This window comes from Apis florea, unplaced genomic scaffold, assembly GCF_048593485.1.
Source record: "Apis florea isolate Af1SG1 unplaced genomic scaffold, ASM4859348v1 contig_3158_pilon, whole genome shotgun sequence".
In the NCBI taxonomy this organism is placed as follows: domain Eukaryota; kingdom Metazoa; phylum Arthropoda; class Insecta; order Hymenoptera; family Apidae; genus Apis; species Apis florea.
The window spans coordinates 1248457-1260932 of NW_028256713.1; the positions used below are offsets into that span (position 1 = coordinate 1248457).

Genomic DNA, 12476 nt, shown 5'->3' on the forward strand with positions numbered 1-12476 from the left:
CAAAAATCTTTTTAATAAATTTTAATTTAGAAATTGGCAAAGATATATAGAATACATAACTAAAAACTGTAATGTTTGTTTGTTTGTTTTTTTTTAATTAAAAATCGCTATCTCTTTTTATATATTTTAATAGTAAACATTATATTAAATATTATATTATATTAAATAATATATAATATATATAAAACATATGCAAGAAGCAAAGTCCTTTTTTATTTTTTTTTGTTTCAAAATTGTTTAAAAATATTCTGATGACGCTTAGGAATGTCAAATATAATAAGAGATAAAATAGGTTCATGACACATGTTATATAAGTAGATCGTATCAATTTTCACGTCAATAATTGTCAGATAATTATAATAATATTGATAAAAAATTATTAAGATAAAAGATATATAAATATTTATAATAAACTTAAAATTTATATTTTGAAACTTATATTTGGTTTTCAACAAGAAACAAATTATTAATTTAAATTATAATACTCTATGTAATATATATGATCAGTAGAAATAAAAAGAGACAGACAATCAGGTACCAAGAAAATGATTTCTTTATTAAATACAGTCTTATACATTTCATGAATATAATGAAATCGTCTCGGCATCTGATTTTATTCACGTTTATTTTTATGTGACCTCGTGATTAAAAATCTGATATCTATTGTTTTATAATTTAACATGATATGTAAATTAAATCATCTCTGTTCAATTTTAAGAAAAGAAAGAATTAGAAATAAGAATCAAAATTTAAAAGAGTATTATATATTTATATATGAACACCGCCAGAGAACACTTCATGGTTCAAATTCAAATAAGAATATAGCAAATAATTACAAAAGAAAAATATAGAAGAATATATAAAGGAAATTCAACTTCAAAAAAAAAAACAAATGTTTCTCGGCATGTGGTGTTAATTTTAAACTAGTAACAATTGAAAAACATAATATTACTCTTGACAATTATAATTTAAAATAATCTAAATACGCTTAACTATTGAACTTAATAATAATAAATAAATATACTATAAAGAATAACAAAAATGAAACTAACCAATTGAAGCTAATATACTATTAACAATAATAATAAGAACAAATGATAAATTTTATGAAATCAATTGACCCTCAATTAGTAGAACAAAACAGAATTAGATTAAATTATTAAATTATTAATTATTATTTAATTATTAATAATTATTAATAATAAAAAAAAAGAGAATTTAAATCATAAACGACAAATTATAAGATTGGAAATTATAAGTGAAACTGTGTTCACGAAAATAATCTCAAATTATCTCAATTAATTAAAAAGATAATATGATCAATTTCAATTCAGTTGAGGGACAATAATTTGAACAACTGAATATTTTTTTATTAAATGAAAATATATACCTGGCGACATCCATACTCGTTTACGTAACATGCTCGCATATAATGACAGAAAAATAACGGATAGTTACGGACAAAAGTATATTTGCGAGCATGCAAAAATTTTGTATTAATTATCCACGCAATTAAGCGGAGATAATTGACGATTTCATCACGTTATCAATGGTTAAATAGAATCTATGTTTTTGATTTCAATGTAACAATTCAATTTCTTGGAAGAATTTCTTCATTTTATCATGAATTCCTTGTTTTGATTTAACACGCATTATTTAATTGAACAATCTTTCGTTACAATTTTTATCAATTAATCGATTCAATTCAATTTTATTATTCACGTAAGACGCGGATAAAGTATGAGAATTGATTCGATCGTCGAGCGAGATTAATTAAAAACACGGCACCATTGTCATCGGAACAACGAATGGTCTTAGATTTCGACCATTAATTCTCGCATCAATGTGTGGGGGAAAAAAAAAGAAAAAAGAAAAAAAGAAGCGTCTGTGAAACACAAAAGAGAGTCGAAGTAAAAGGGTGATTGATAATTCGAGAAAGCTCCCGTTGTTCCGACGATCGATAAATATTTTTTCTTTTATCACCCCCCGTTACATTAATCATCTCAACCGACGTTAGACGTATTGCACCGCTCTTCAACGAAATACAAATACAACGTTTCAGCGTATAAATACGTTTTCCCTCAAACTATGGAAGGGTCGAAGTTCGTCGAAGACGGTCATCGTGACCCTTATAAAAGAATGATCGATCACCATCTTCTGATTTTACGAGGATGACCATGCTCGCACGAAATACATACAACACATAGATTCCATTCAAACAAAATGTGTAACGCGAGATCAAGTTATCTCCGCGTATTAAAATTTTTCGACATTTCTAGTCGTTTGATACGTACGTCTTACATTAATTAATCCTATTGAAACCAGCTACAAAAATAAAGTCATATGCCTCATAGAAGTAAAAGGGACGTTTTTTGGCTTCGTTCGGGGAATAGATAAGTCTTACTTAACAACATGGCGCATAATCATATATGTACACGTGTAAGTGTGTATGGTATAATTGCGTGCGCCTTGCAGTTTCAAGATACGTTACTACAACTCGCTTCTTTGTCTGCTGTGTGTCTTCTCGTAAAAGAAATTCAGTATCGGATGTTGAAATTTGTTCGCTATGTATCATAAACTACGACCGCAATTCGACTCACGAACGTATTTCGCCCAGGTACGGGTACGGGACAAGTCGCCTTTCCTAGAAGGACGATCACCACTAGCGCGAGCTTGCTCAATCTGGCGATAAGTGTCGTCGTCGTAGGTACAGGACAGGCTCTTTCTCAGTTTCGCTGCGCCGGTTTCGAAATTCGCCGGTTGACTGCCCACCAACACGTGTAGATCGTTCTTCACTTGCACAGCCCAGTCCCACATATCGGTGATGAAGCAGTTGCATACGAATGGATTGCCCAGTAAGTTGACCGATAACAGACGCGAATTGAACTTGAAAACTCGCCGGTTCACAGTGGCCAGACTGTTGTTGCTCAGATCCAGATGCTCTAGCAAGCGTAACTTTTTAAGACAGGCTAGATTCTCTGTGCCGGAAATAGTGTTGCTGGATAGATTTAATTGGGTCAGGTTTTTCGTCGTGGAAAAGAGATTTTCATTCAGATGAGTCAGATTACAGTTGCTTAGGTCGAGGATCTCGAGATTGGACAATTGTGTCGGCAATAGGGGGCCATCTTCGGGCACTTCTAAAGAATTTCCACTGAGTTTGAGTTCGATGATGTCGGTAGTGGTGCGATCACCGAACACCTTGGGATCGATGGGAGTCTTCAGATCGCAGTTGTTCAATTCTAGACTCTCCAATCGTGTCAGATTAGCGAATAATCCTTCTTCGAGCGTGTGCAATTTGTTTCCGGATAAGATCAGCTTCTTGAGAAAAGTCATGTGAGCAAATGTGTTGTTTCCAACGTAACCAAGATTACAATAAGACATGTCCAGATATTCTAACGATTCTAACGGGTTCAGCAAACTGACGAACGCGTCTGTCAGAGGATTATGCGAGATATCTAATTCTTCCAAATGTTTAAAAATATGGAACGCGTTTGGTAGACGTTGCAGGCTGCATTTGCTCAATGAAAGTTTATGAAGTTTTGGCAAATGACGCAGAACAACTGTTAAATCAGCGGCGAACATTGGATTACCGCTCAAGTTCAACACGCGCAGTTTACTAGCGTTTTTGAAAGCCTCTTCCGAAAGGCGATCTTGCAGATTGCAATTCGATAGATCCAACGATTGAAGGCTGTGCAAGTTATGGCCCAATGTATTTCCAACATCCAGGTGCCACAATTCATTATCAGCAAGGACCAGTTGCCTTAGATATAAGTTCTGTGCGAAGGCATCGCCTGGCAGATTGGTGATGCCAGTTTTTCTGATGTTCAAATATTCCAATCGAACTAAAGGTGCTAATACACTCGTCCAACTTAACGTGCGTAGATCATTTTCCGCCATCTCGAGTTCTCGAAGATTTTCCAAATGGGCAAACGCGATCGATGAAATGTGGGTCAAGTTGCAAGCGTTCAGCTTCAGGTATTCCAAATTGGCGAGGTGATCGAACGGGCCAGGCTTAATTTGTCCAAGTGGATTATGGGACAAGTCGAGTTTGTTTAGATTCGTTGTATTGTGGAAGAATTGTGTGTTCAGATGGCGTATACCGCACGAGTTCAAATCGAGGTAGAGCAAGGTACGACATTTTAAGAAATGACCCTTAACCTCTTCCAAAGGGTTGTTTTGAAGTTCCAGCGTAATTAGACCAGGACTGTCCCTGTTGAAGTATTAAGTCCGTGATTATAGTAATGCGTTCATGAAGATACGTGTTGTATGGTTGGATTAATTTTTTATATTATCTAATTTCTATTTTTGTTTTTTCTGCTGTAATTAGAATGTTTGTAATATTACCTCCTCTTTCTAATTTATAGTATATTAAAGCACAAATTAGCCAATTCTTGCTAAGTTTAGTGAGAAGCTGATAATAGAAAACCAGAACGTGCAAACGAAATAAATTGAAATAGAATTTTGGATTGTTTTAGGAGCAAAATTTTTCTACAGTGCTGAACATAGAAGAAATGCTTTTTTTTTTTTCAGAAGCTTAACAAAAATATAATTAATTTAATGAATTATTGCCTAAGTGACTTTAAATTTGTTTTGTTTGATTAGTGTGCAAGAATACATCTATTTTTTACTACATTAAATCATTGCTCAATTAGATTTTAATGATATCTATTAGACTTTATAGTATGTACTACTTACTTATCGCGTAGCATAAGTAGCATTGTTAGGATAACATCCACTGATCAGAAGCGAATTACGTGAAACGATTATTCAAGGTAATATTGTAAAATCAGATATATATATTTTTGACAATATTTACCTATACAGAAGATTAAAAATTTCTGAAAAACTTAGGAGGTATATTAGCATTTTGAATTTAAGAAAATCTATTCAGAGTTTTATTAAAGTTCTTTAAAATGTACTTTAAAATATTTCATTTAATGAATGAAAACAATTTATTTTTCTTGATAATATTTTTTTCAATTTATTTTTTTGAGGTTTCAAGATAAATTCTGCTATTTATTATTGAATGATATTTCAATATCTCTTTGAAAATATAAAAATTAATAATTGCGAATGCCCAAGATACATTTCTATATTTATTCGAATATTTTTTATATTTACAGAAATATTAAATATGAAAATAAATTATTAATTTCGACGCAATATGAAAAATTATTTTATTGTTATTAAACTAATTGAAAAAATTATCAAATAAATAAACAGAAATTCTCAAATTAGATATGTTAAGGATTGCAAATTAAATTTAAAAATAATAAATTTGTAGATTTCTAAATGTTTAATCAATGTTTTTAATAATTTTACTTGAAAATAAAAACAAAATTTCCAGATCATATTTTCAAAAAGTAATTTGAAAATTGTTAAGATGATAGAAAATTGTCGAAATTAAATATATTTATAGTTTATAATTGTATATTATTTTTTAATTAATTAACACAATTATTTTTCTAAAATGTGTGTTTTATTTTAAATAAAAATATTATAGATAGATTTTGTTAAAATATACAATTACAATTTCAATTTGCTCAAATTTCAATTGTAATACTCTAAACAGATTTTCTTAAATTAATTTAATCTAATCAATTTAGAAAATCAAAGTTTTGCTATATGACATCATATAGAAATAAAAAATGTAAATTATTTCTACAAATCATTATCTCTACTTTTTTTATTATATAAATAAACAGTGCGATGATTCTTACTATTTACATATGCATGTATAGGAACAAGATATCTATAAAAAATGAATCTGAAAATTTATCTTACCTAAACGTCTCGGGATCGACATGAGTGATAGCATTTGAGGAAAAATCCGCTTCTAATAAATAAGTTAATCCGGCGAACGATTTATACTTGAGTTCGGTCAATCGATTATGTGCCATCTGGAGACGTCTTAACTTGATCGAATGTGGAAATGGAGCGACCTGTGCGATGTTGTTACCATTCATATCTAGAACGTAGACATTTGGACTAAGCTCGTCAATCGGGATGCTCGTCAAGTTGCTTTCAGAACAGTCGGTCACCCAATTGACACGGAAATAATGACAATGACAATCCATGGGACATTCTTGTTCCACCAGTTCGCCATTGTAGGCAAACGTTGATGTACCAAGAATGGCTACTAATAAAAGTAGCCCTAACATCTTAAATACGAGATATCTGTAAAAACGAAAATAATTATATTTATGTTTTTGCGTTAATATTGAATTATAATATAAAAATTGTTAAAAATTGAATTATAGTATAGTTTATAATCAATTATAAAATATTTATATTATATTCATAATTTTTTACACAATATATGTGAAATGATATTTTATATTTTGACCGATGAGAACAAAATAAAGTTTCATATATGTACATACATATATATACATATATTTTAGATAACCTCTAATTAATTCGGTCAGATCAATGTCCGTATAGCATCGTTGGGAAGTCCAGTGTTAATCACGAATGATTCCTATAATAATTAACCTGATAAAGAAATCATATGAATTGAGAAGAGAATTTTTAATGATATAAAATGAATGAATAATGGATATTTCAATAAGAATTTTCATTCAATAATTTGATTAATTAATTTCTTTTCATTTAATATATAAAATTTATAAATTTATAAATTCTTAAAATGCATCACTATCATTGCATAGTTCGTTCTAAAAAATTCTAAAAGAAACTTCTTTATTTGTAAATAAATTTAATTCATAAAAAAAGATTTAATTTATTTTAAATTTATATTATATCTAACAGAAATTATATTTTCAATATATATACGTATCTATGTACAACATAGAAATAATTTGTAAACAACATCTTTAAAACTTTATAATATGTGACTTCCTTAATTTGATCAAATATTAAATTTGTAAACATTAAATTATGCTAAAATATATTTAATGGATAAAAGATTTCACGCAATAATCATTTAAACTTTCTTATCACGTACAACATATACATATACAAATTACGAATGAATAGCGTTAGAGAAAAGGAGAGAAATCGTCGCTACCGCTGTCGAGATTTAGTTTAACCAGTCACAACGACGATGTTCACTGTAGTGTATTACCAACAAGATAACTGGCGAGGACTAATGGTTTAAAGCAAGTGGAGCAATTGTCAGTTAGGAACGGACTTCACAATTGGCGGTCGGTAATTTCAAGCAACAATGCACGGCGCTACAGGTCGTTGAGCCAGAATCGTTAATCGTTTCTGTAAAGCACTCTTCACTGGGCTTTCTTGTTGTTTTCACCTCCTCTTTTTTCAAAAATAAAAAAAAAAGATGCATTGAAAAAGTCCTCGTTCGCCGGACAATTATTCGTTAAAATTCGTTGGTAACTGTAGTTATTCGTTACTCGAGACATGATTTAATTGGTATGCTATTCTTCTATCGGTAAGTAACAATTATCAAACGAAAGAAAAAATGAAATCTTAAAAAAATCATCGACAAAATATTTATATACAGATATATACAGTTTAATTCTCATTGACTCAACAAAAATATAATGGAAATATTATTATGAAAGACAAATTGCATATATATTCGTCATAATATTATTAAGCGTATATATATATACATTTCCATTCATTATTATCGCTTCGTTAATTAAACATGCTCGCCTGACGTAGGTAATTTCTACGTATTAAATTCCAAGCATAATTATCTTCATTATAGCGATGAATAATATTTGAAAGTTTCCATGTTGGCCAACGAGAAATAACTATATACAAAGAAAGGTGGCGACGCCTCTGGCTAGTAGTCAACTTCACAGAGAAAACAGAGAGGAAGACTTTCCACCAGAATGCTACGCGTATCACGCTCTACTGGTCTTTCATGTTTCCACGTATACTTTGCTTTCGGTCTGGGTTATTACTATATTTCCAAAAAAGTAAAAAGAATGAAGGATATACGAGAAAGTATGTTTTCGCTTTTTGATTCTTTCTTATATTTCTCGTTGTCGCCTAGCCTTTGGCGCCATGGATCTTTCGTTTTCGAATTTCATCTGAGTCAAGAACATTTCCCTTCTTTTCACACGACGATCGAAACGATACATGACAAATTAAATCAGTTTTCAGGCAAGAGATTCATATTTTTTGCAAATATCATCTCTTTTATACATCCTTTCCCATTGGTACTTAAGATTTTCAAATATTGAACAAAGAATAATATTCCACGAAATTTGAAAGAAATCTGATTGCTTTCATTAATCGAATTGATTTGATTTTTCTCTTCCCACAAAAATTTATCGACAATTTCAATTAATTTTTTTCTGCTAGAATTTTTTATTGCATATGAAAATTAGAGAAAAGGTGACAACGTAGTGACAATACATCTCATAATCACGATATTGAACATGAAGTTATATTGCTTGTCACATTTGCATTTTCTAAACTCTTCTCATGAGTCACGCTTATATAAAACGCTACGACGTAACTTCCTGTTTCAATTATTTTGATTGTTATTTAAGCTAGGTGCATTTCTTTCAAAATAATATTTAATCATTATTAAATAATAAAATTTAAAAGTTTATTATTGTATAAAAGATTGTCTCTTTAAAATTTACATTATTACAAATACAATATTAATATTGTAAATAAATATTATATCATTAATATATTTATATTTTAAATATAATTTTAACTAAAAAATTTAAATTAATTTATTTATGAATGATAAATAATTTACAAGATATTATATTTACAAGATAATTTTTTAATATATTAATTTTTTATATTTTAACTGATATAACAGCTGAAGCTAATAACTAAAGTAGATATAGCAATATTCAAATTGAAAATAAACAATATTATTTTTTTGTAAAAAATAAATTTTCGATTAATATCATTTTAAATTAATACTTTTGTTTTTTTCTTTTTTTTTAATAAAAATAAACATAAGTTTCAACACTATCATTTTAAACAAAAATGAAATCACGTATATTATAAAATAATATAATCTTCTTTCAAGTTCATAAAAATAAACATAAATTTTGTTTTTTTAAAATCCTATTAAAAAACATATTATCGGTATAAAATAATTGTCATTATTGAATAATATTATACATGTTTCATGAAAATTCATGTTCATTGAATTTTAAAAATCTATCAAATGAGTATTTAGCGAAACGTGAATAGTTACGATCATTATATAGAATTTTAACGATTCATTTCCTTTTTTCTCACTATTGTTCATTGTAATTTAGTTGATATAGATTGCAATATAACTATTCATGGGATCGTATTTAGAATTTGATCTGAATTGAAAATACACTTTACATACCGAAAAAAGCAGCGTATCCTTTCTTTCTTCCAATAAAGAGTGAGGTTAAATCGCGAACGTCGCGAGGATTTGAACGTGCCACTGGGCAAAGATAGATTGAACTGTGAGTTTGCAGAGATCCGGTTAAATTAAACCATGTCTGTCTGACCGAGGTCAGGGTAAAACCTACTGACGCGCACTCTCGTTCTTTCTGCGTCGTATTAGTCTTGCAATGCGCCTCTTCTCGGGGTGTTATGTGTTTCTCTCCCTCCTTTTCCCTTTCATATATGAATATATGTATACATATGTACTGTATTTCACCCCTCCTTGTTATATTACGTCTCTATTATCTGTGAGTAAAAAGTAAACAAAACTCTTATGCTTTGGATGAGACATTTTCTAACCTCTTAGACTGGGATATACAGTTTATCAGTTGAGAAAAACTATTTTTTCTCAATGCTGAACATTTAATTTGTTAGCAGTTTCATAATTCACCGTTATTTCATATGATTATGTCAAATCACGATTATATCCTTATTTAAGAAAAGAAATTCATCACACTGAACCTTGAAATTATACACATATTAAACGCATGCGCACTTTAACTAACCCTTTTTAAAAACATGTTACATTTATTTTCTATATTAATTCTTATAAATATTTATTTTCAAATTCATATATCATAAAAATTAATGAATTTTTTATATCTTTTTATTTTAAGCAATTTTTAATATCCTATATATTTTATTATGTAATCATATTTGACACGTGTTTATTGATTATTCACTACATATCTATTTAAATTATATTTTACATAAATATATTAAAAATTATTGTAAGCCAATAAATGATATTAAGCGATTTAAATATATGTGATAAATGTATTACAAAAACAAATATTGAAAAATGAATTGATTAATCGTATTTATTTTGCATTTGAGTAATGTTTATCACATAAAATTGTATATATGTAGATATACATATAAAGATATTTCTATATTACATTCATACCTTACTACGTAATTCTTCCTGTTTTTAATCGTTGATATTTTACACTTTTTAATCTAATATATTTAACACTGAATTCTGAGGGATAATGATTAACACTGAAATGGGTACCGGTGACACAATATGCGCATGCGTTCTATTACTTTCGATCGTCTAGCAAAATTTGAATTGAAGATTGTTGTCTTGGACTTTATAACTGAGTTGAATAAGCTAAGGTGATATTTTTATCTATGACTTTTTTCTGAATACGAATTATTTAGCAAATATTATTTCATATAAGTTAAAATGTAATTTCTAAGCGACGAATTAAGCCTTTTTTTTTGCATTATTTATATGAATTGTGACAATTTGACAGACATAAATATAAATACATATATTTAAGATGTATAAAATTAGGTTAGGATTAAACTGAAAGATAGAATAATTGAGTCATTTGAATATCGATTAAAGTTTATTGAAAAAACTTTTCATAATAATAATATGAATAATATTAAATGATATTAATTATTTATTAAATAATATTAAATTATTTTTTTTAGGAAAAAATAATCGTAAAAAATTGTGATACAATTTAGTTTTTCAATAAAATTACATATGATTTTCATTTATCAATTATAATGCTAATTGTGTTAGTGTAATATTTTTGCAATTGTCATAATACGACAAAGGTGTACGCATTAGATGCCTATAGAGGACAATAGGAAATCGATATGGCTTGGATATGGTACGTGTCACTCGTACGTCTGAAAGCGTTTATTCACGTAGTCAATGCGTGATTGAGTGATGAGTGCAGCACGTCGAATTCTGAAGAATTGCATTCGGCAGAATTGGAAGCGGAGATCAGGCATTACGCCAACATTGCGAAATGTCGGGAATGGGGATCTCATGATCTTGACTAGGAACAACGACCTGCCAGCCCCATTCGTATCTCTACGGTGAATGAGAGAGAGAGAGAGAGCATCGATTAACTTTGCAATTGACATTAGGTTTCTCGATAACGTGGCTTTGAATTATCGCCTAAGATTAATTTCCCCCTTGGAACATGCATGTCGTAGTGTTGATTTCATTTTTCGAATGTTGAAAAGATTATGAAAACATTAAGTAATTTCAATGGCATATAATTTCTTAATTATGCAATTAATCGTATGCAATTAAATTATAAACAACATTCAAAGATTAGATTTTTTGTTAGAACATTGGAAATGTAATAACTATTTATATTACTAATAATTATATTAATTATTTATTATTATTATTAATTCATATTATTTAATTTCTTTCTATAAAAATTTAAAAAAGATTGCACGAAAAATAATTACTGTTATTATATATATAAAATATATATAAAATTGTATATAAAAATTTATTATAATATATAAAGTTTTCAATTTTTAATAAATTAAATTTTATTTCGTGAAAAGTAGATAAATAAAAAAAAATGCATGTGCGATTCATTTAAAAGAAATTTAAATATAACTTTAAATGGAATTTCTTGACGTATTAAGCATACACTAATGAATTAAAAATGTATAAACAACAATATATCTACTAGTTTTATTTGGTATTATTTCATGCATCATTATGTTTGAATATATATAGGAATTATATATACATAATTCCTTTATATATATTCTTTATACGTATATGATCTTCGCATATATTTTATTCGATATTGCGTTATTACATAGTTTATTTTTAATACGCTAATATAATTATCAGAGGTTAAAATCATTACATTAACTTCTGACCTTGTTTATCGAGCCATCAGAATTAAAAATTAATATATATTTATCTTCACATAGTCAAACTTTTAATTTATATTGTTAATTTTTTCTATCTCCATTTTTATTACTTTCACTATTTGCAAATATTAATTTGCAAAATAATTTTACAAATTTTATAATATTACAATATAACAAATTTTAAAATATCATTTTTAATTATTTTTTTCTATTATTTATTTAATTGACAAATTTAAAATAATTGATTATATTTCTAATATTTTGATTTCAAATAAAACTGAAATATCACAATTTCATGTACTTAAAGTTATTTCAAAATTTATTTAAAGTATATAATTTATTTGTAAATTAAAATAAAATTATAAACAAGAAAATAAACAATAACATTATCGATTTATCGACATGCAATCAAATTATTCGTTCAGTATGTTCACAACCAGATGGCGCTA

General features: G+C 28.1%; 1 protein-coding gene across 6 annotated transcripts; it reads right to left on the reverse strand.

Moving 5' to 3' along the window:
• Nucleotides 1–535: 535 nt before the first annotated feature.
• LOC100867430 (uncharacterized) lies at nucleotides 536–10404 on the reverse strand. 6 transcript variants are annotated; one of them, XM_086909692.1, is made up of 4 exons: nucleotides 10289–10403; nucleotides 9299–9627; nucleotides 5785–6177; nucleotides 536–4210 (listed from the first exon to the last, which is right to left on the reverse strand). In XM_086909692.1, the coding sequence occupies exons 3-4, from the start codon at nucleotides 6159–6161 to the stop codon at nucleotides 2572–2574; spliced, it is 2016 nt and encodes a 671-aa protein (XP_086765818.1). In that variant the 5' UTR covers nucleotides 6162–6177; nucleotides 9299–9627; nucleotides 10289–10403; the 3' UTR covers nucleotides 536–2571. The 6 variants fall into 6 exon arrangements, with proteins under 6 accessions (XP_086765818.1, XP_086765819.1, XP_086765820.1 ...); XM_086909693.1 differs by lacking the exon at nucleotides 10289–10403 and adding an exon at nucleotides 6384–6481 and having other exon boundaries at nucleotides 9299–9867; XM_086909694.1 differs by lacking the exon at nucleotides 9299–9627 and having other exon boundaries at nucleotides 10289–10404.
• Nucleotides 10405–12476: the final 2072 nt, after the last annotated feature.

What these genes read in the sequence shown, in the direction of transcription:
- LOC100867430 (XM_086909694.1), bottom strand. Translation starts at nt 6,161, where the DNA reads ATGTTAGGGCTACTTTTATTAGTAGCCATTCTTGGTACATCAACGTTT. An exon ending in GTCGATCCCGAGACGTTTAG is followed by an intron (nt 4,211 to 5,784) that starts GTAAGATAAATT and finishes ATACTTCAACAG; the next exon opens with GGACAGTCCTGGTCTAATTA.